Source organism: Monomorium pharaonis, unplaced genomic scaffold (genome assembly GCF_013373865.1).
Source record: "Monomorium pharaonis isolate MP-MQ-018 unplaced genomic scaffold, ASM1337386v2 scaffold_255, whole genome shotgun sequence".
Classification (NCBI taxonomy): domain Eukaryota; kingdom Metazoa; phylum Arthropoda; class Insecta; order Hymenoptera; family Formicidae; genus Monomorium; species Monomorium pharaonis.
In genome coordinates, this window is record NW_023415533.1 from 27,309 (window position 1) to 49,481 (window position 22,173).

Consider the following 22,173-nt stretch of genomic DNA (forward strand, 5'->3'; position numbering starts at 1 on the left):
AGTTCGCTTTTTATTTTACAAAGGAAATAAAACCTGAAAAATCCAGCAAAATTAGGAAATCTACAATAATCACACGTAGAGCATGTCACATGCCAAATTTTAGCCCAATCAACTTATTGTCATTTATTTAATTTAGTTTATTATTAGTTAATTAAGTATTACAAACTTTGACACTGAAAATTTTTCAACTTTTTAAAACGAGTCTCTTGTGTATTAATGGATGCATTAGTTGTTGCAATATTTGATAAACTAGTTACATTATTATTTATTGACACAATAAACAACATTGTTTATTGACACAATGATAACAGTATTACAAATTTCTTAACTTTACAAAATTCGACTTTTAAACATATTATGTTTACTGTACAATTTTTAATGCGTAAGAAATCAATTGTTTATCATACAACTCGATAAAGTTTTCAACATATAGTAATAGAGTTTAATTGTCGCTTTAAGAAAAAACTTTTTTATAGTGCCAAATTCTGTAATAATGTCATCATAACACATTGTGTTATTAACACTAAACTTTGTTCAGATGCATTATTTTTTGTTAAATGTAATATATGTTGCTAACGCTAAAATTTTAAGCGAGACATGTATTGCATAATGATCGATCTCAGATGCATAAAAAATTGTACGATAAATATAATATTAACTTCAAGTCAAATTTTGTAAAATTAAAAAAAATCTGTCATTCTATCACACATGCAGTATGTCTGGAACAAAATTTTGTAGTAACCAATAGGTTATCTCTCATCATTAAAAATGATTGTTATGAAATAATTAATAACCTATATTAACATTTGAAAACGGTACTATATTATCATAATAAAATTTTTTTATCTTATGAAAACGGTTCTCTTTTACACTAACAGATGCATTAGTATTGTAGGATATAATAAACTCGTGTACACTTTATTGTATGAAAAAATTTTTTAATGAGCATAAACTAAGAATTTGATAAAAATTAAAAACGTGAAAAATTTTATACTATTAGAAATATATTAATTGTTCAACATCTAGAGAACATTATTACTTTTGATATTTTCACCCTAATTATGTGATACAAGGAATCTTCTAACATAATGTCAATTACTCGTGTAATATGTGTCTCGTATAGAATTTTAGCATAAGCAACACGTCACATTTGATGGAAAATAGTACATCTGAACAGAGATTAGTGTTACATAGAGTGTTTACGACACTATTACAGAATTTGACACTACATGTTTTTTCTTAAAGCGACAATTAAATCTTTGTAACTGTAAGTTTGCAACATTATTACTCTTTGCTCATTAAAAAATGGTTTTCACTTTCACATGTCCTTTCAGGTAGAAGAATATTTATAACTACGAATGTTAATATTACAAATAAATTTTGCATTATGAAACGATGTTAGAGCAAAGATCGCTTCTTATTGTACAAAGGATAATAAAATGTGAAAAGTCCTGCAAAGTTAAGAAATTTACGTAAATCACACGTAGAACATGACACATGCAAAAGTTTAACCTAATCAACTTATTGTCATTTTATTTAATGAAAAATTATTTCTTTTAACAGGCTTATTTCTTATTCATGCTTCCTTGCCATCACAAAAATTGTCAAAAGTTTTTTTGCTCAAATGAGTCTTATGTAAAAATGGTTCCATTAATTATTGCATATGTTAAATGTATTGGGTCAATAAACAATAATGTAACAAGTTTATAAAATATTGCAACAACAACTAATGCATCCGTTAATGCACAAAAAACTCGTTTTAAAAAGTTGAAAAATTTTCATATTGTCAAAATTTGTATTTGTAATACTCTTATCAAATATTAATATCTATAATATCTGTTCGTAACAATCATTTCGTGTTAAAAGGGATGTGATTATTGCAATATTCTGCTCAAGACATACTACATGTGTGATAGGCATGACAGATTTCTTAATCTTACAAAATTCGACTTTTAAGGTTAATATTATGTTTACGGTACGATAATTTTTAATGCGTAAGAGATAGATTGTATCATACAACTCGATAAAGTTTTCAACATGTAGTAATAGAGTTTAATTGTCGCTTTAAAAAGAAACATTTTTATAATGCCAAATTCTGTAATAATGTCATCATAACACATTATGTGTTATTAGCACTAAACTCTGTTCAGAAGCATTATTTTCTGTTAAATGTAATATAAGTTGCTGACGCTAAAATTCTAAGTGAGACGCATATTGCATGATTAATCGATCTCATATGCATAAAAAATGATAAATATAATATTAACCTCAAAAGTCAAATTTTGTAAGGTTAAAAAATCTGTCATTTCTATCACACATGCAGTATGCTTGAGCACAATTTGGTAATAATCAATACGTTATCTCCCATAATGAAAAATAATTATGTTCTGATTATTTTCTATATTAATATTTGAAAATTGTTTTACAGACTGTCATTATAAAAATTTTTTATTTTATAAAACGAGTCTCTTCTGTGCTATCGGATGCATTAGTATTGCAATGTATGATAAACTCATCTTTATTATAATAAGTAAGCCTGTTCGTAGGAATGATTCTTCACGAAAGAAAATGACAATACGTTGATGGTGCTATTTGGCATATGACATATTGTACGTGGGATTGGTGCAGACTTTCTAACATTGCAGGACTTAAAGTTTTATTGTCCTGCGAAGTAAAGTGATTTTTATTGTTTTTTTATTCAAAATATATTTGTAATAATAATGTCTATAGTTACAAGTGTCCTTTTGCCTATGAAAAAAATGTAAAAGTGAGAACATTTTTTAATGAGCACAGGATAATAATTTAATAAAAATTAAAATGTCAGCAAATTTATACTATTTGAAACATATTAATTGCTCAACATCTAGAAAACATTTTCACTTTTGACATTTTTTCTCCCAAATTATATGATATAACATAAGTAACATGTTACACTTGGTAGAAAATAATACATCTAAATAGAGTGTTATCAAGAGTGTTTTTATGACATTGTTATAGAATTTGATATTATGCGTGTTTTTTCTTAAAGCGACAAATGAAACTTTATTATTCTTTGCTCGTTAATAAAAGATTTTCACTTTTACATGTCCTCTTTTTCAGGCAGAACACTTATAACTTATAAATATTACTATTACAAATATATTTGCATTATAAAATGTTAGAATACAATGTTGGAATAAACATTACTTTTTATTTTGGAAAGGACAATAAAGTGGACAATAAAATTAAAAGTTCTGTAAAGTTAGGAAATCCTACACTAGTTACAGGTACAATATGTCACATGATAAATTTTAGCACAACTAACATTTGTAAGTTATTTAGTGAAAATATATTTCTTTTGACAAGCTTACTTTTATTAATGTTTCTTTAACATAAAAATTGTAGGAATTTTTTTTATTAAAATGAGTTTCTTACATAATGATTGTATTATTATTGCATAATACGTGTATTTTATGAGTGAATTGTAATATTTATCAGATAATATTACAATAATTAATGCATCAGTACGTTAATACAGAAGAGATCCGTTTTAATAACACGAATCATTTTCCAAGTCACAAAGTCTGTAATATTCTGTTATCAAATATTAATATAGTCTATAATCTATTTATAGCAATCATTTTTATTAAGAATAACAACGTATTAATTGCTGTTTAATTTTGCTTAAGACGTACTGCCATTGTAATAGGCATGATTTTTTAAATCTTACGAAATTTAATTTTTAGGCCCCGGGCATAGACTTTTGCATAACGCTTAAGAGAATTATCCAATCAGAGCTCTTAATTTCTATCCTGGGAAGGAAATAGAAACGAGTTTGATTGATTGGTTTTCTTATGCGTTACGCAAAAGTGTGTGCAATGATATTTATTAAAGGATTAAACATCCTTAGCGCATATAAAGCATAAGGGTGCTGTCCATGGTGCTCTGAAAACGAAATCGGAAACGCAGATCGCCAATCACAAGATCATTCTGATAGAACCTTTTTAAAAATTCCGTTGAAATGGTTCCCGTGATTGGTGATCCACCTTTTTTCTTCTTCTTCTTTCCCGTTAGGTTAGGTTAGGTTTCCGTCCAATCCGCCTTTCTGATTCGTTTTCCAAGCACCATAAAAATATAATAGTTGATTATTCCATTGAAATTGACCAATCGTATTTGTTATTAAGCAAAACTAACAAATGCGATTGATCAATTCCAATGAAATAATGAACGATTAAGTTAATTAGAGTTTAGTGTAAGTGGCCTTCAGTGAGAGTGGTTTTAAGCTCGGTCTACGATAAGTCATTAGTCGTTGGTCGTAAGAAATCTAGCCAATCACAGTTGATCTTAGAGAAGAATAAACGAATATGATTGGTTAAATTTCTTACGACCAACGACTAACGACTACTTATTGTAGACCGGGCCTACATGTGACGTATTTGCGTAAGCTTAACTTGCGTCAACCAATCACATCGTCTTTTATGTGCCCTAAGGGCTCTGGCACACCAGCGCGATTTTGTCGCGCGATGTTCAATGAGCGACTGTCTTTCCGCTCATAGCTGTATACCCATTGGACATCGCACGTCACGCGCGACAAAATCGCGCTGGCTGCCAGAGCCATTAAGGGCCATCTACAATGGAGAGTCGTAGGCCGTAGCAGTAGTCGTAGAAAATGTCTCCACTTCGTATTGCTTTACTGTTTTCAGCCTACAGCAGACATTGAGCCAATTCATTGCGTGCTTACGATGAGCGTTGGGGCATTCGGGATTAGTTTTTGGTCGCCTTTCTTTGATGGCCGGCTTGTATGTTATTGCTACGTCGTTTTTATTTTAGACAGCATTGCCGTAGTTTTAGTGCTGTTACGGCTAAAACATTCCATTGTAGATGGCCCTTAAGGGTGCGGTCCCATGGAGCGGATTATGCAGAAGCGAAACGAGCGGATCACCAATCACGGGATTATTCTGATAGAACTCTTTCAAAGATTCCGTCGAAACGGTCCTGTGATTGGTGATCCGCTCGTTCCGCTTCCGCATATTCCGCTCCATGGGACCGTACCCTAAGACGATTTTAGGGACATTCAGAGCACGTTAAAGATGATGTGGTTGGTTGACGCAAATTACGTTTACACCGTATGTAAAGCCACTCTGAGGGTGCAGTCCCATAGAGCGTATTACGCCTAAGCGGAACGAGCGTATCACAAATTACGGGACCGTTTCGACGGAATTTTTGAAAGAGTTCTATCAGAATAATCTCGTGTTGGTGTTCCGCTCGTTCTGCTTATGCGTAATACGTTCCATGGGACTGCACCCTGAGGCTGATGTCCCCTGGAGCGGATTATGCGGAGCGGAATGAGGGTGCAGTCCCATGGAGCGGATTATGCGGAAGCGGAACGAGCGGATCACCAATCACGGGATTATTCTGATAGAACTCTTTTAAAGATTCCGTCGAAACGGTCCTGTGATCTCGTTCGCACATGTGTACAAGTGCAAAATCCACCTTTTGCACTTATGCGCATGCACGAGACCATCTTTTGCACTTGTACGCATGCGTGAACGAGAGAGAAAGGTATTACCCAAAGCATGCTAGCCTTTTCCCTCTGAATCTTACCCCTACTCCCACAATGCTCAGTCTAGATATATTATAGGCGAGTTTTTTAATTTATCGATCAATTGCATTATGCACAGATGCTTTTCTCTGTAAAAACTTTTTTTGCGCATCGTGCGATTGAGTAATCGATGAGTTAAAAAACTCACCTTATGTCTATGGACGCGACAGACTCTTATTGGGTGCGTTCCACTTAAAGCTTGCAACGACCGTGGAATCATTTTATCCTTGTTGTTTATCAAATATTAAACAAAGATAAATGACGCTCGCAAGCGTTGCGAGCGTTAAGTGGAACGCACCCATTGTAGATCCGCCCTAATCCGCTTCATAGGACCGCAACCCGAGTGGTTGCGCTGCTGGTTGCAATGGCCGCATTCAGCAAACTCAGCAGCTAAGTAGCAATCGAACATGATTGGTTCTGACTTATAGAACCAACAAATCAACGGCATTATTCAACGGAAAATCTAGTAATGTTGCTCAACTACTGAGTCTGCTGAATGCGGCCAATGAGTCTTTATTGCGATTAGTTTTTGCTCTAGTTCTATTAAATAACTAAGACCAAGAACCAATTGAATTAAAAAATCACTGCGCGGCAAACTGTAGATGCAGACCAATTGAGACAAAGGTTAATATGCGATGTTCGAAGATGTGGATTTTTTATTGTATCTGCGCATTTTACGGTAAAGATATCTGTCGTGATGAAAATTTATATTAAAATTTACAAGGAAGTTGTAAAAATTCTAATAATGTTTGCTTTAGTAATGCTCACCAATGGTACATATTACGTATGTCCATTAAATGATATTTACGCAAGAAAAGGTAATAATTGCATGTTGAAAAATGCGCAGTTAAGAACAAAGGCATGCATAATGGCTGTTAACGGTACGTATGTTTTCACAATAACGCTATTGTTGCTAGAATTAACGGTAATTTTTACTTTTACTTTATCGCTGTGCCATAAGAAACACGTTCCTCGCATAATATGTTTAATGTCGTTTTTTAAATTATTGTACCTTTATGGAATCATTTTCCTTATCATAGATGCACTGTTGTATTATAATAATTATTAATCATTATTTTTGAAAACTTCTATAAGAGTACATCTCTGTCTCATCAATACAGAGAAGCAGAAAATAAATTAAGAAAGTAAAAAATTAATACAAATATTATGTCGTCAAAATTAATTTTTACAATATAATAATTGATAATTATATTGCAAATAATTGATGTTGGCCAGCAATCAATTCTGAAATAATATAATATTGATTTAATAACTTTAGTATTATTTTTATGAAAAATGTGACTTTTGTATTATTTTTATGAAAAATGTGACGTGACACATTTATATTTTTATGTAAAAATTGTTTCCACATTTATTTAAAATAATTTATTAAAAAGTATTACATTTTGCCTATAATGTCTTTAAAAGTTTGTAAGAAAAATGGGGACAAATTAAAAATATTTTTTATATATTTGTAGCAAATATCGAGCATCTTTCTAAAATTAAAAAAAATTTAAACCATAATATTCCTCGAGTAAAATTACAATCTATAAATCTTTGCAAGTATAAAACACTTAGCCGACAAAAGCCTCGAATAATTAAATCTGAGGTACTTAAAAAAGGCCAAAAAATAAAAATAAAAAATAAAAGTAAAACTAATCAGCAGGCGCAAGAAAAACTAAAGACTACATCTGAAGAATACAATCTCTCTGGTAAGAAAATTGAAATTGAATATAAAGAAACTATTTTTTCAGAGTATATAAGTTTACTTCAAATTTAATTTATTGCTTATTGATGTTATCATCTTATTAAAATGCCATTATAACATAAATGAATTAAATGAAGAAATAGATACTATTTAACATTAATATCTAATAGTGATATTAATACACTGTACATCTTACAAAAATTTAATATTGGTAATAAGTTGGTCAATAATTAATTATTTATTGAGTATTAATAAAAACAATTGTTAAAATTAATTTAAAATAAATAATCACTAACATTTTATATTGCCAGTATTAAGTTTCTTTAAACTTTGCTCTTTTGTTATTTCATATATATAAATATAGTTCTTACAAATAATTTTTAAAATTTTTCAAATATGTATGATGTCAAATGTATATGGTAACAATAATAACAATAATAACTTCATTAATTTATTATTTCATAGTATATAAGTTTTTTAGACATTAATGTATCAAATGTCTCTTACAGAAATTTAATATTGACAGCATTAAATTGGCTTGTGATTAATTATTTTTCATATTAACAGTACTATTGGGTTAGTGCTTCTAATACGCAAAATAAATAATTAATCACTACTCAATTTAATGCTAATATTAAATTTTTATAAGAAACATTAATATCTTCTTTGACTATTTTATATATATTTAGATATGATTCTTACAAATGATTTTTCAAATGCTATACTACAAATAGACACTGTGAATAATGATAGCTCGTCCACTGATTTATGTTTGAATATTCAAACAAGAATATTGGAAAAATCTAATACTCGAGAAACATTAGATACATTGGTTGAGAGATCAAAAACCAACACTGATGAAGACAATTGTAAGTTATATTTAATATATTAATACTGTTATAAATATTAAACGTCATATTCATTGTCTTTCTTATTACAATCTTTCACTTCAACTTAATTTATTTTATACATCTCAAATTTGATATCCATAAATATTCTTTTTTTATTATCTATTGTTAATATTGTTAACGTTGTAAATAATATTTCATAAATTTTAGTATTAAATTGATCTTTGATTTATTATATATTATTACTATTAAAAATACTGTTATTAGTTCTTTTAATATTCAAGGTAAATAATTAATCACTGCTCAATATTAATGCTAATATTAAATTTTTGTAAGAAACATTAATATCTTCTTTAACTATTTTACATGTGTTTAGATAAGATTCTTACAAATGACTTTTCAAATGCCGCATTACAAACAGACACTGTAAATAATGATATCTGGTCCACTGATTTATGTTTTGAAAATATTGAAACAAGAGTATTGGAAAGATCTGATAATCAAGAAACATTAAACATGTCGGTTGAGAAATCAAGAACCAATACTGATGAAGATAATTGTAAGTTACATTAAATATACTAACATTGTTATAAATGTTACATCGTATTAAATTGTCTTATTACATTCTTTCACTTCAACTTAATTTAAGTTATTTTATATATCTCAAATTTGATATCCATTTTGCAGCTATTTTAAAAGTATTTTTTTTATTATCTATTGTCAATATTGATAACGTTCTTCAAATTTTCTTACAACTATATTTATTTATTTTATTAATTTAACTATATTTATTTATTTTATAATGATATTAATATTTCATAAATTTTAGTATTAAATTGATCTTTGATTCATTATATATTATTACTATTAAAAGTACTGTTATTAGTGCTTTTAATATTCAAGGTAAATAATTAATCACTGCTCAATTTAATGCTAATATTAAATTTTTATGAGAAACTTTAATAACTTATTTAACTATTTGTATCTATTTAGATATGATTCTTACAAATGACTTCTCAAAAAGTACACTACAAATAGGCATAATGAAAAACAATAGCTCGTCCACTGATTTATGTGTTGAAGATATTGAAGCAATAATATTGGAGAAATCTGATACTCAAGAAACATTAAATATGTTGGTTGAGAAATCAAGAAAAAATACTGATGAAGATAATTGTAAGTTACATTAACTATACTAACATTGTTATAAATGTTAAACGTTGTATTAAATTGTCTTATTACATTTTTTCACTTCAACTTAATTTAAGTTATTTTATATGTTTCAAATTTGATATCCATTTTGCAGCTATTTTAAAAGTATTTTTTTTTTATTATCTATTGTCAATATTGATAATGTTCCTCAAATTTTCTAACAACTATATTAATTTATTTATTTTATTAATTTAACTATATTAATATATTTATTTTATAATGATATTAATATTTCATAAATTTTAGTATTAAATTGATCTTTGATTCATTATATATTATTACTTCTAAAAGTACTATTATTAGTGCTTTAAATATTCAAGGTACATAATTAATCACTGCTCAATTTAATGCTAATATTAAATTTTTATGAGAAACTTTAATAACTCATTTAACTATTTTGTATCTATTTAGATATGATTCTTACAAATGACTTCTCAAAAAGCACACTACAAATAGGCACTATGAAAAACAATAGCTCGTCCACTGATTTATGTGTTGAAGATACTGAAACAATAATATTGGAAAAATCTGATACTCAAGAAACATTAAATATGTTGGTTGAGAAATCAAGAAAAAATACTGATGGAGATAATTGTAAGTTACATTTAATATACTAATATTATAAATGTTAAACATATTCAATTGTCTTTCTTATTACATTATCTCATTTTACTTTAAGTAAATTGAACTAAAATAACAGAATGTATGTTTCGTATCTTCCAACAATTGTATTCCTTATCTTAATTTAAATTATTTTGTACAGGGACTTAGACCGAAATCAAATTATGATTCGGTTTCAGTTACGGTTTAATAAAATATTTGAAAACTGTACCGATTCAATTTCAGTATAATAGGTTCAAATTTCTTGATAAATAAAGAAAATCAAAAACCGTTTAATTTGTCTTTTTTCGATTCTGATCCAGGCACTTAATTTTTCGATTCTTAATAAATAATAATAATTAATAATATTTAATAATACTTTAAATAATTGTAGAGTGTAGCGGAAACAAAAGCTGAGTTGAATTGTCCCCATAAAATCATTGCACTACAAAAAGAAAAGAACCGATTGGAACCGGTCCAGGTCCCTGATTCTGTACATTTCAAATTTGCAGGATTGGGTGGTAACTAGTTAAATAGTTGAAAGTTATTAATAAAGTTAAAAAGTTAATAACTTAATTTAATTTAGTTAATTTTAAATAATTTAATTTTTAATTTTAACTAATTATTTTTTAAACGTATAAACTTTAACTTATTAACTTTTTTGCTAAATTAAAAATTTTATCTGGGCAAAAGAAAAAATTATAAAATTTATTTTTGCATAAAAACAATTTTTTTGTTATTTCATATGATTTATATTATAATTTTATTTACAAATAAAGTAATAAATATATTTGATGATATTGTAATTATGTTGGTAATCTGATTTAAATAAATTATATGGCTTTTTCATTTAATATAAATAAAGCTTTTCAAAATTAACTTTTACTTTAACTTGAGTTAAAGTAATCTCAACGTAACTTTAACTAAGTTAGTTTTTTATTTATGTAACTTTTAACTTAATTAAATTAATTTTATAATCCATTAACTTTAATTTAATTTAGTTAAAAAAATATATTAACTTACCCAATCCTGCAAATTTGATATATTCATTTTTCGGCTATTTTGACAATATTTTCTATAATCTTTTACCTTTGTTAATATTCTTAAAATCCCAATTATTATCGCTAATAATATTTTTTTAAATACTTTTTAAAACATTAAAAAATATTTTTAAACATTTTATATTTTATTAAGTCATTTTACGTTTTATTTGCAAGTATTACTTAGTGTTTTGGACGATACCGAGACTAGTCTCGGTCTCGGTGTCGAGATCTAGACGAGACTCAAAGTTTGAATTCGAGACAAAGACGAGACTTTTTATGCTGAGAGTCTTGACGATATCGAGAGTCTCGTCGAGAATTTTTATATATGAGATATAACTTTATTAATCAGTCATTTTTTTAATAAGAATGGAAAATTTAATTACATGCGGATATATTTATTATTGTTTCATTAATCATTATTTAATTTATAAATCATTAAATAATGATTTAATAATGATTTAAATAATGATTTATAAATTAAATAATCCACCTCTTATTCTTATTACGTCAATGTCAGAAGTCGTTTAAAAAAAATCATTTTTCCGAATTACGAGTAACCCAACGCGAAAAACACAGAACGGGTGACAGAGGGAACATTAACGAGGCTTTAAATAGATTATTAGTTTATTTATTGAAGTAGATTCTACTTAGTAGAATGTGTACTGTGTGTGTATGTGTGTGTGTGTGTGCGTGTGCGTGTGTGTGTAATACCATTAGAAGAAAATTTTTCAAGCCAACAACATAGAGCTTAAAAAAACCAACATTAAATCTTTAAAAATTAAAACCTTTAATTTAAAAACTTTACTGATGAGGCTGTCACTACAATATTTCAATTTTATCTTTAAGACTACAATTCAACCAAGAATTTATACATAAAATAATGCGTACCTATGTTTCATGTAATCTATTCTTGTGTTTTCTAATGACACCTTGGAAAATAAACTTTCCGCTGGAACAGAAGTGGCGGTAATACCAAAAATATCCTTAGCCATTATTGATAGAGTAGGATACATTGCTTCACTTTGTTTTCACCAAATTAATACTAAAGATTCCTTTGATGCTCTTGGTGCATTTACATATGTTTCAAATTCTTGAATTGGCGTTTGTATTATTCATTCCATGTACAGAGAGTCAATATGTATATTATCTTCATCTGTTTCAATTGTGTTCTATATAATTATTACCATCATTTTGTTCTTCATTGTAATAATTTTTATAAAATTCTAAAAACTGTTTTATAGACTCTGCTTTCATTTCTTTGCCCCACGAAGTCAAATCAAAAGTTTCAATTTTATAGCGTGGATCTAAAATCAATGCGACACAGTAGATCCAATTAGTCTATTATGTGAATAATGCTTAAGCATTTTGTTACATCCTGCTTGAAATGCAGTTAGTCGATCTTTCTGTCTAATTCAAAAATTTTTTTCTTGATAGAATCTAAAAGCATATTAAATTCTACAATTATTACCATCGGTAATGTTACATATTTATCACCTAACAAAGTCGACAAAGTTTTAAATACTTTAAAGTACTTATAAAATTTTTCAAGAAGTTACCATTCATCTTGATTAAGTTTTAAATGAGAAAAAATGATGTTATTCTCGCAAAGCGTATTTAGGGGACTTTTTAAATGCAGTCCGGTTTTTATCACGTCATATGTACTGTTCAAACGTGTCGAAACGTCAATATTAGGCGATACATATTTAACATTTGTAGTTTCGCAGCAACTACGTAATTTAATTTGCCATTGTTGACGAACATATTTTTTTAAACATTTTTCGCAATTTTGTTATGCATTGTTCGTCATTCATATCATTTTCTATTTCTTCATCTTCGGCATCTTCGTTATCGTACGTCATATCTTGCAGCTTTATCAATTTCAAAGTATCTTGAATACCTAAATTTAATATATGAGCAAAGCAACGAAAATGTTGCTGTTTTGCATCAAAGCGAATATTATTTTCTTCCATAAGAATTTGTAATTCTTTCATAAACCTGGTATTTGCAGATGCGTTATCTACTGTTATTCCTCCACACCTATTTTCAATGTGAAAAGATTTTAACAATTTATAAAAAACTGTAGCAATATCTTCTTGCATGATTTTTGTTAGAAGGAATAAAATCTAAAGCTACGGACTGTAGTTCCCAATTACTGTCTACAAAATGGACTGTAATTCCATAGAATGATATATTTGCCAAGGAATTCCATCCGTCGATAGTAAAAGAAATTTTTGATTTATTTTCCATTAAAATTTTTTTCAAGTATTGTAGTTTTGCAAACTTTTGCATTACTTTTGTTCTTATTGAATCCCGTCTTGGTATTATAATTTTATCGTTAAGTTTTTGAAAAAAGTCGTGTAGCGTTATCTTCGAAAAAATTAAAAGGCAAATAAATTAATTTTTCAGATAAGTAGTTTAATTGCAATTAATTGATTATGGTTGGCCCCGTTAGCTTACTGAAATATGGGTTAACGACTTGGACGGGGTGGCTGCAGGAGGGGGGACGAGGGTCGTGTGTGTGTGTGTGTGTGCGCGCGCGCGCGCGCGCGTGTGTGTGTGTGTGTGCGTGTGTGTGCGCATGTGCGAAGCATTCTCTGCACCACACAGCTTTGCGACGTGGCCATTTTAAATGTGGCTGTTCCGAACGTGGCCGTTCCAAACTTGGCCGTTTCGAACGTGGTCATTTCGGACGCTCCCTTACATTTTAAAATGTAATTCTTTATCACTGGGGAGCACTTTAGGCTCACAGTAAAAATAGTGAATAATTTAAGTTTAATCGCATAAACCAAAAAGGTTAGAAAAAATGCTTTTTATGATTATTGAGACCGAGAGTCTTGATTCGAGACCGAAATCGGGATGAAACCAAAAATTTCGAGACTGAGATGAGACTCGAGCTAATATCGCCTCGTTTCGGCGAGACCGAATCACTAGTATTACTTGTAAATTACTTATGCATCGTATTTTCTACACATGAGAATATATCAGTATATACTTCTAGTATATACTTAGTATATATTTAGTAGATAAAAGTATAAGGGTTTTTTGTAATTTTTGCAATTGTATTTTTATATTTAAGCTTCTGAATATATTCCTTCGTCTACAAGCGAGTCATCAATTTACTCAGATACAGAAAATGATAATACAAAGAATAATAGGAAAAATGTCTCTGTAAATAAAACTAATACGTCTAGTGGTTTAGACATATCTAATCTACATTTGTCAGGAACAAAAATGTGTGATGATGCTGAAATGTATGTCACAGAATCGTCAGGAAAACAAACACATTCCAAAAAAAATTGTTGTTATTACTGCAAAAAGCTACAAAGTAAGATAGCACGTCACTTAGAAACTGTGCATTCTAATGAAAAAGAAGTTAAGAAATTTAGTGTATTACCTAAAGGAAACTACGAAAGAAAGAAAATAATAGAAACTCTTCGACGAAATGGCAATTTTCAGTTTAATACTAAAAAAGAGATAAACAATGGAGAACTTATCGTATGTAGGCGACCAAACAAAGAATGGCATAGAACGGCTACTGATTTTTTACCTTGTGGTAAGTGCAAAGGATTTTTTTCAAAAACATCTCTTCGACATCATTTTCGTCGTTGCACTGGACGTAATAGCAAACATAATAAATCAATAACTGTATTGGGTCGTACTATTGTTGGAAGAACTCACGAACTAGCTAATAAAATTCTTAGAACAATTGTCTTTCCCGTATTACGAGACGACGATGTGACTCGTGTAATAAGGTACGATCGGTTAATAATTCTATATGGAAATAAACTTTGTTTGAAATATAGATTGCAACACCAACACGACATGATAAGATCTCGATTACGGTTATTAGGACGTTATCTCATAGCACTAAAAACAAAAGATAAAAATATAACTGATTTTGCCTCATTATATGATCCGAAATTTTATGATGTCGCAATTGCTGCTGTTAATTCTGTTGCGGGTTTTGATGAATATAAAAATGTTTACAAAGTACCATCTGTAGCATTTAATCTTGGGACGTATATAAAACATGTCGGAGAAATTCTTATTAATGAATGTATAAAAAATCATGATCCTATGAAAATGGAACTGGCCGAAAATTTCTTAAAACTATTGAAACAAGACTATGGAACAAGTGTTAATAGAACAGTATTAGAAACACAGATGCAACAAAAACGACAAAAGAAGATTATACTTCCATCGACAGAGGATATTAGAAAACTGGATAATTATTTAACAGAAAAACGACAAGAAGCTTATAACAATTTGACGAAAGAATATTCATATAAAGAGTGGCTATCTTTGCTGGAAACAACTCTCATATCGGTGCAATTGTTTAATCGTCGACGAGCTGGAGAGACTGAAAGAATACAAATATCAGAATTTCAAAATTATCACAGTATTGATGAAGAAACGAATAAAGATATGTATAAATCATTATCAATGGAAGCACGAAGATTAGCAAAGAAATATGTCCGTTTTGTAATACGTGGTAAACTTGGTCGTACTGTTCCTGTTTTAATTCATTCCGAACTACTAAAATGCATTAATCTTATATTGGATTACCGTTCACATGCAAAAGTACCTCGTGAAAATCCATATCTCTTTGGAATACCAAGTTACGATAAGAAGAGATATAAATATTTAAGGGCTTGCAATTTAATGCGGTCTTTTTCAGTAGCATGCGGAGCAACCATGTCACATACATTACGTGGAACACAATTGAGAAAACACATAGCAACTAAATGTATTTCTCTAAATTTATTAGAGTATCAGGTGAATGATTTATCAAATCATTTGGGACATTCAGATAAAATACACAAAGAGCATTACAGATTACCTATTGCTAGTCGAGACATTTTACAAGTATCAAAACTTTTGGAATATGCGCAAGGTGAAGAAAAAAATAACAATGAGGACGAAAGTACTGATGACGATGGTATGTATATAAACGCACGCACGCGCGCGCGCGCGCGCGCGCGCGCGCACACACACACACACACACACACACACACACACACACACACACACACACACACGTTGGGTTCGAAAACGTCACCCGAGTGCTCTTGGGTATTATTCTATTTTTGTTGTTCGTTCAATGTGAAACGAAGATAGAATTATATCCGAAAGCACTCGAGTCCGAACACAGCTATATAAACAAATATAATGTACAGTAATACAATTGAAAATAATTTATTATTAATTTTTACATATTAAATTATCAAATGTATATCAAATTTATTGCACAATATATTTATATAATTTAACATTGAAAAATACGACAAACTATTTTTCTAATTTTATTATTATTACTGTTCTTTTTTCTAACTTTAGTAATTTTTTAAGAATGCTAAATATTACAATTTTTATATAGACTTGGAAATAATGAAAAATATTTAGAAATTTACATCGTTAAATTTAATATATAAGATGATTTATAATTAATCTATAAAAACATTAAGGATAAACTTATCATTTAAAGAGACAAAAATTCACTTTAAATTAAAAATGTGTTTTATTTATTTGCATGTTAAAATATTAATATGTTATTAATATTGAGCTTTATTTGATCGTATTTCAGAAATTATTAATGCTTTAAATTCTTTTTATAAAAATATTTGTCTTAAATTAAATTAAAAAATTATTATTAACGTTTTCTGCAATAATATAAATTAGTTTAATAAATTATTGTTTATGTAATTTATATTAGTATTCCTTGTTTTGCTATTTAATACTGTTTTGTTTTACTATATAAATCACAGGATTATATCTATATATTCTAGATGAATCTGATGTATTGCTCAAAAGAGATTCATGTAATGATGAAAACCGATCATTCTCTTCTGGTAAGTATAAAAGTATAAAAGTAAATCAAAAAATAAATAAATTAAAAAACACTATATAAATTTTATTTATGAGATTGCATGTTTCCTACCTTATATATTGAATTTGTTGATATATTCAATGTTAATTTCTTAAATGTCAGCTCTAAATAAACGAACAAACAATTTTTTATAAGAAAAAGGATGTATTCTTTTATCTGAAACACTCAGTTATTTCAATTGATTAGATATGTTCAGATAAATGGAATTATATTGTAATTTGAAATACATATTGTGATCTTTTAAATAATTACATGTATAAATTATATCATTATCTTTTATTATTTGCACGATTTTTAAAAAATATACATAAACAATACAACGTTTGAATTATGTTTGAGATAACAAAATATATTTTCAAATATTCATCGAATATAATTCAAATCATTATACCAACGCATACGTTACAACATAGAGTATAACAATTTTTTAACGATTTTCGAAGATATTTTTTATTTTTCCCTCTTATCGTTGGCGTTTTAATAACTGGGCTGCGTTTAGAAACATCATCCGGGTGTTCTAGCTATCATTTTACCCTTGTTTGTCATCGAATGTTAAACAGAAATAATATGATAGCTAGCACACCCGGGTGATGTTTCTGAACGCAACCCTGAACTGCTATAACTAAGACGCTTATGTGCTTGGGTTAAAAAATGTTATACTTAAAGTTTATTGCAATTGTATTTTTTTGAGTGTTGTCCTCATTAAAATGTTTATCTTTAAATAATTTCCATTTTATTAATAATTATAATTAAACTGTTATTAATTGTGCACATCTTCTGCAGTAATCTTAATCTTGTAGTAATTATTTAGGACGTAATATTCTCCATTATGTTTTTATAATAATTAATATAAATTTTCTACGTATAATTCTATGCATTATTTTTGCATTATTATTATACAAAATGTTTTACTATACAATAAATATGTGAGAAATAAATAGTATTTTTTGAAGTTGTTTAAAGCCTTTGGCACACAATACAATTTGCCATGCTAGGTCGCATATGAGATATCTTACTACGTATCCTTTTTGGCTTACGATTGCTGATAATCATCTGAATCAATTAGGACACAAGACATCTCATATGCGACCTAGCATGGAAAATCGTATCCTGTGCTGAATGCTTAAGACACAAAGATTTTAATGAGAGTCAGCATTCCCAAATTTTGGGAAAATTAGAGTGTATTACACGTTAGCTGTATTCTTAAGAAGACAGCGTTTCATTACTTTTGCAATGAACAATTTAGTTGTTAAGATGTCAGAAAGACAAATCGTTTATTTTCAGCTGCAAATTGACTGCAATGAAATCTTTGGTAATAGCAATACGTTGATTTGTTCTAGATGAATATCAGATGAACATACCATTATCCAGTAAAAATCAAAATTTATTTAAGGATTGTGAAGATAATCTAAAAGAAAAACACTGCAGTAAGTAAAAAAAAAGTATAATACAAGATTATTAAATTACCAAAACTATAAGGATTACTATTAGTATCATATAATTTAAAACAGTGCTCAGCATTAAGTGCCTGCAATGTAAGCAACATTTCAGCCTGATTTTTGAGGCTATGCATACTATTCTTGTTCGAAATTCTATGATTTATCAAACTGCCGACATTGTGCTCATAAATATCTTAATATTAATAATACGCTGGAATCATACTTTTTGCTAAACGTTATCAAAAACAACTCTTTATACATAATTTTTACTTTTTAAGTAATTAAATAATTTTCTTTTAATGTGTGATTAATGACGGTTTGACGAAAGATATGATCTCAGTATATTTTTGATATGGATGGAACACTATCGACATACAGTATTACACGGTCGGTGACACGACCGTCTAGTTTTAAGTAACGGGAGAGACAGACCTCATCTATTAAAAATCGGAATGTGTATCTAATGCTTGAATACTGGTTTTAGAAGAAGACTTGAGAATGAGAAATGTAAATGCTGTTATATATAGAATATAAGAACAAATTAATAGTTTTAAAGTTATTTAAATATACTTTTTGTACTATGTTTAGAGAGTGTAGGCAGACATTCAACAAAGGATAAACCTATAAAAATAAAACGCCGTTCGAGTGAGTATTGTACAAAAATTATTTTTAAAAATCTAAAGATTTAAATAAAATTTAAAATTTTAATTAATTTTATGTAATCAGTATATCACTAGTATAAAAAGCTATAATAAACTATAAATTATAATTGTAATACTAAAAACAGTATTAATTATATGTAAATTATGGTAATTGCAACTACTGTTTGCGAGCGTAATTAAACATTATATATTATATATTATTATTTCTACACTCACAGAAAAAAGTAGTTATTGCAACTATGAAAGTGACAGCTATACAAGTTTCAGTATAAAGAAATAATGTAATATAATTGACATTATTTTTTTTTAGTTATTTAATTTTAATTGATACTATTTTTTAATTATTACAACTAAAACTTTAGTTTACATAGTTCGACTATATGTACTATGTTCATTCTACTATATGTACATCAGTGCTAATATTCACTTGTAATTTTTAGTCAGATTTCACAGTTCACGTCTACTATCCTTCTCTTAGCTCGTTTATTAGCAACGAGTCGCCGGACGCATGATATTAACGAGAGCGATATTGAATCTTGGGAATGTGAGCATCCAAAAATGTAATGATGTGAATAATAATACAGTCGATTAGGATAAAAGAACTCTATTACATAATCATATATTAAAATTTATATTAAATAATGATATAATTAATGATATAAATATGATATATATTAAAATTTAACAATAGTATAATTAATGGTACAATTATGTAGTAGAGGTTTGTTTTTTTGTCATCAACTACATTATTTCAACTATAAAAACTATAAAAGAGCCTATAATGAAAGAGCCACAAACTGTCTGTTAGACAGGAGATATTTTTAATCATAAACATGGCGTTTGTTCAATGTAAAACAAGGATAGAATGATACCCGAGAGTTTTAATCGTAAATAATGACGTTATGCCATGTAACCAATCAGAAGCGCAGAATCAATTTGCGGCTCTTTTATTTTAGGCTCTTTAATAAAAACTACTCATTTATCAAGTGTACATTTTATAAATCATAATAAGTTTGCAATAGTGGGTAAAAAGCTTTTAGTAAAATAATATAAGAATTTTTTAATTATACCAGAAAATATGCATGTCATTAAGTTAAAAAATAGAAAAAACATTTTCAATTTTTAATAAAACAATATATTAAAAATAGGTTAATTATGTGAAATTTTTTAATAAGGTTTTTTTTGTGATGTTGAGGAATATTGTTCATATCCTTACATTTATGATACACACGTTCCTGAAATTAAATATATCGCTCCGTAGACGTATGTCTGGCGATGTCTCTTACTAATAGCGTTTTCGACCGGTCCGGTTTAATCGCTCCGGGAGCGATTAATGACGTCATAAGGCCAATCGCAGCCATTCTTCTGAAGAAGGGAATAACTATGATTGGCCAGTTCTAGAGGAAAAGAACCCAAGTACGGGTCAAAAACGCCATACAAATGAATAATAAGAGGGAGATAATGAGCGAATCGTGAAATCTGGTCAAAAGTTACAAATAAACACCAACATTCATGTATATTAATTTCACAAAAACTTAATTATCCCTTTGTAATTATCCCTTTTATAGCTGCCGTTATGTCTTTTTCTAAATACAACATTAAAGCGGTGATAAAATAACTGTAAAAAGGTTTAATTATTTTTCAATTTTATTTTGTAGCATCTCCCTATGGTCCTACAAAACGAATTCGTTGGAATGAAGAGGAAAAAAATGCTGTTACATCTGCATTTGGAACATATATTGACTCTACGAAATTGCCTTCTTTGCAAGAGATTAACAAGGTTATAGAAAACTCTCCATGTTTAAAAAGTCGTACAGCACCGCAAATAAAAACATGGCTGCATAATCAACGAAAATCTCGAATGCAAAATAAATAAGTTTAGTTGAGATGTTTATCTAATGAGATTAATAATTATCCGTATACTTTTATTATTTTTATAAATAGTACCTGTTACAACGCAATTTAATGCAAATTTAATGTTTATTTTTATCGCAAATTAGTCTTGCGATTTTTGGTTTATAAGTACCTAATATAACTTTTAAAGCATGTCATTAATATGTCAAATAATTTTGTCTTCACAAAGATATCTTTTATATTGTGATGTAATTTATACAGGCTTTTATTTTCTTTTGTAATGATTATAATTTAAAAAAAAATATATATTTTTCAAGTACTTATTTCGTATAATATTTAAAAACAAACTAATGTTATTAACGATAAAAATGTTTTTATAAAAGATATCTCGTGATTTAATTCAGAGATTTAGGATGTATTTCACACGTGCGTATGATGCATGATGCATCACGTGTATAATGTATGAAATGGGACGCATCTCTACATTTATGATTGTAAATGGTACGGTTATTCTTACAGTTTTTCATACATAATTCTTATAACTTTAAAAACAGGCAGTTATTAACGATATGTCAAATATTTTTGTTTTTATGAAAAATATGCTACATTGTGATGTAATTTGGAAACTTATAATTATATTTATTTTATAAGCGATAAAAGAGACTGTTTATAACGAGACTGTTTATAATTTTGAAATAAAGATTTCAAAATTTCTAATTATGTTAAGGAAATATAAAGAAAAAACTGCCAAAAAAATTATTTTTTATTAAATAAGATAACTACATTAATAGCGCTAAAATTTTGTAATATATTGTGCGTGTGATTGGTGCAGATATTTTAACTTTGCAGGATTTTAAAGTTTTTGTCTTTTGCACTTAAAAAAAAAAACGATTTCTACTCTAATAATGATCTTTTATAATGCAAAATATATTTTTAATATTAATGTTTATGATTATAAGTATTCTTTTGCCTAAAAAAAGAAACATGTAAAAATAAAAACCATTTTTTAATGAGTAAAGTAATAAAGTTTTAAACTTATAGCAATGAAGTTATAATTGTTGTTTAGAAGAAATATTTATAATATCAATTTCTGTAACAGTATCGTAAAAGCACATTATGTAACATTAAACTCCATTTAGATGTATCATTTTCCATTAAGTGTAACATAGGTTACGCTAAAATTCTACGTGAGACACATTGAATAAGTAATTGGTATTAAAATAGAGGATTCCTAAAAACTTGATAACTTCTGTAGCCAAGCGATCAATTAGCGTATCACATAATTTGAAATTAAAATTACAAAAGTCGATATGTTCATTAGATGTTGATCAATATGTTT

General features: G+C 28.2%; 1 protein-coding gene and 1 long non-coding RNA gene across 4 annotated transcripts; both read left to right on the top strand.

Moving 5' to 3' along the window:
* The first annotated feature begins 704 nt into the window (after nt 1-704).
* Nucleotides 705-1,714, top strand: LOC118648162. The gene is made up of 2 exons (XR_004965189.1): nt 705-1,267; nt 1,335-1,714. It is a non-coding gene; the product is annotated as an uncharacterized LOC118648162 (long non-coding RNA).
* A 3,233-nt stretch (nt 1,715-4,947) lies between these two features.
* On the top strand, nt 4,948-21,722 carry LOC118644205. Of its 3 annotated transcripts, XM_036294466.1 has the most exons (12): nt 4,951-6,260; nt 6,340-6,462; nt 7,060-7,293; nt 7,979-8,158; nt 8,514-8,696; nt 9,131-9,313; nt 9,761-9,943; nt 14,069-15,931; nt 16,779-16,841; nt 18,220-18,306; nt 18,907-18,963; nt 20,639-21,722. In XM_036294466.1, exons 1-12 carry the CDS (start codon nt 6,212-6,214, stop codon nt 20,854-20,856), a joined length of 3,423 nt encoding a protein of 1,140 aa, XP_036150359.1. In that variant the 5' UTR covers nt 4,951-6,211; the 3' UTR covers nt 20,857-21,722. The 3 variants fall into 3 exon arrangements, with proteins under 3 accessions (XP_036150360.1, XP_036150359.1, XP_036150358.1); XM_036294465.1 differs by having other exon boundaries at nt 4,952-6,462; XM_036294467.1 differs by lacking the exon at nt 9,131-9,313 and having other exon boundaries at nt 4,948-6,462.
* The last annotated feature ends 451 nt before the right edge of the window (nt 21,723-22,173 follow it).

Excerpts from the sequence above, each read along its gene's own strand:
- LOC118644205 (XM_036294465.1), top strand. The coding sequence starts at position 6,279 with ATGAAAATTTATATTAAAATTTACAAGGAAGTTGTAAAAATTCTAATA. Across the intron at positions 7,294-7,978 it reads TGAAGAATACAATCTCTCTG|ATATGATTCTTACAAATGAT; the intron begins GTAAGAAAATTG and ends ATATATATTTAG. Across the intron at positions 16,842-18,219 it reads AAACCGATCATTCTCTTCTG|ATGAATATCAGATGAACATA; the intron begins GTAAGTATAAAA and ends GATTTGTTCTAG.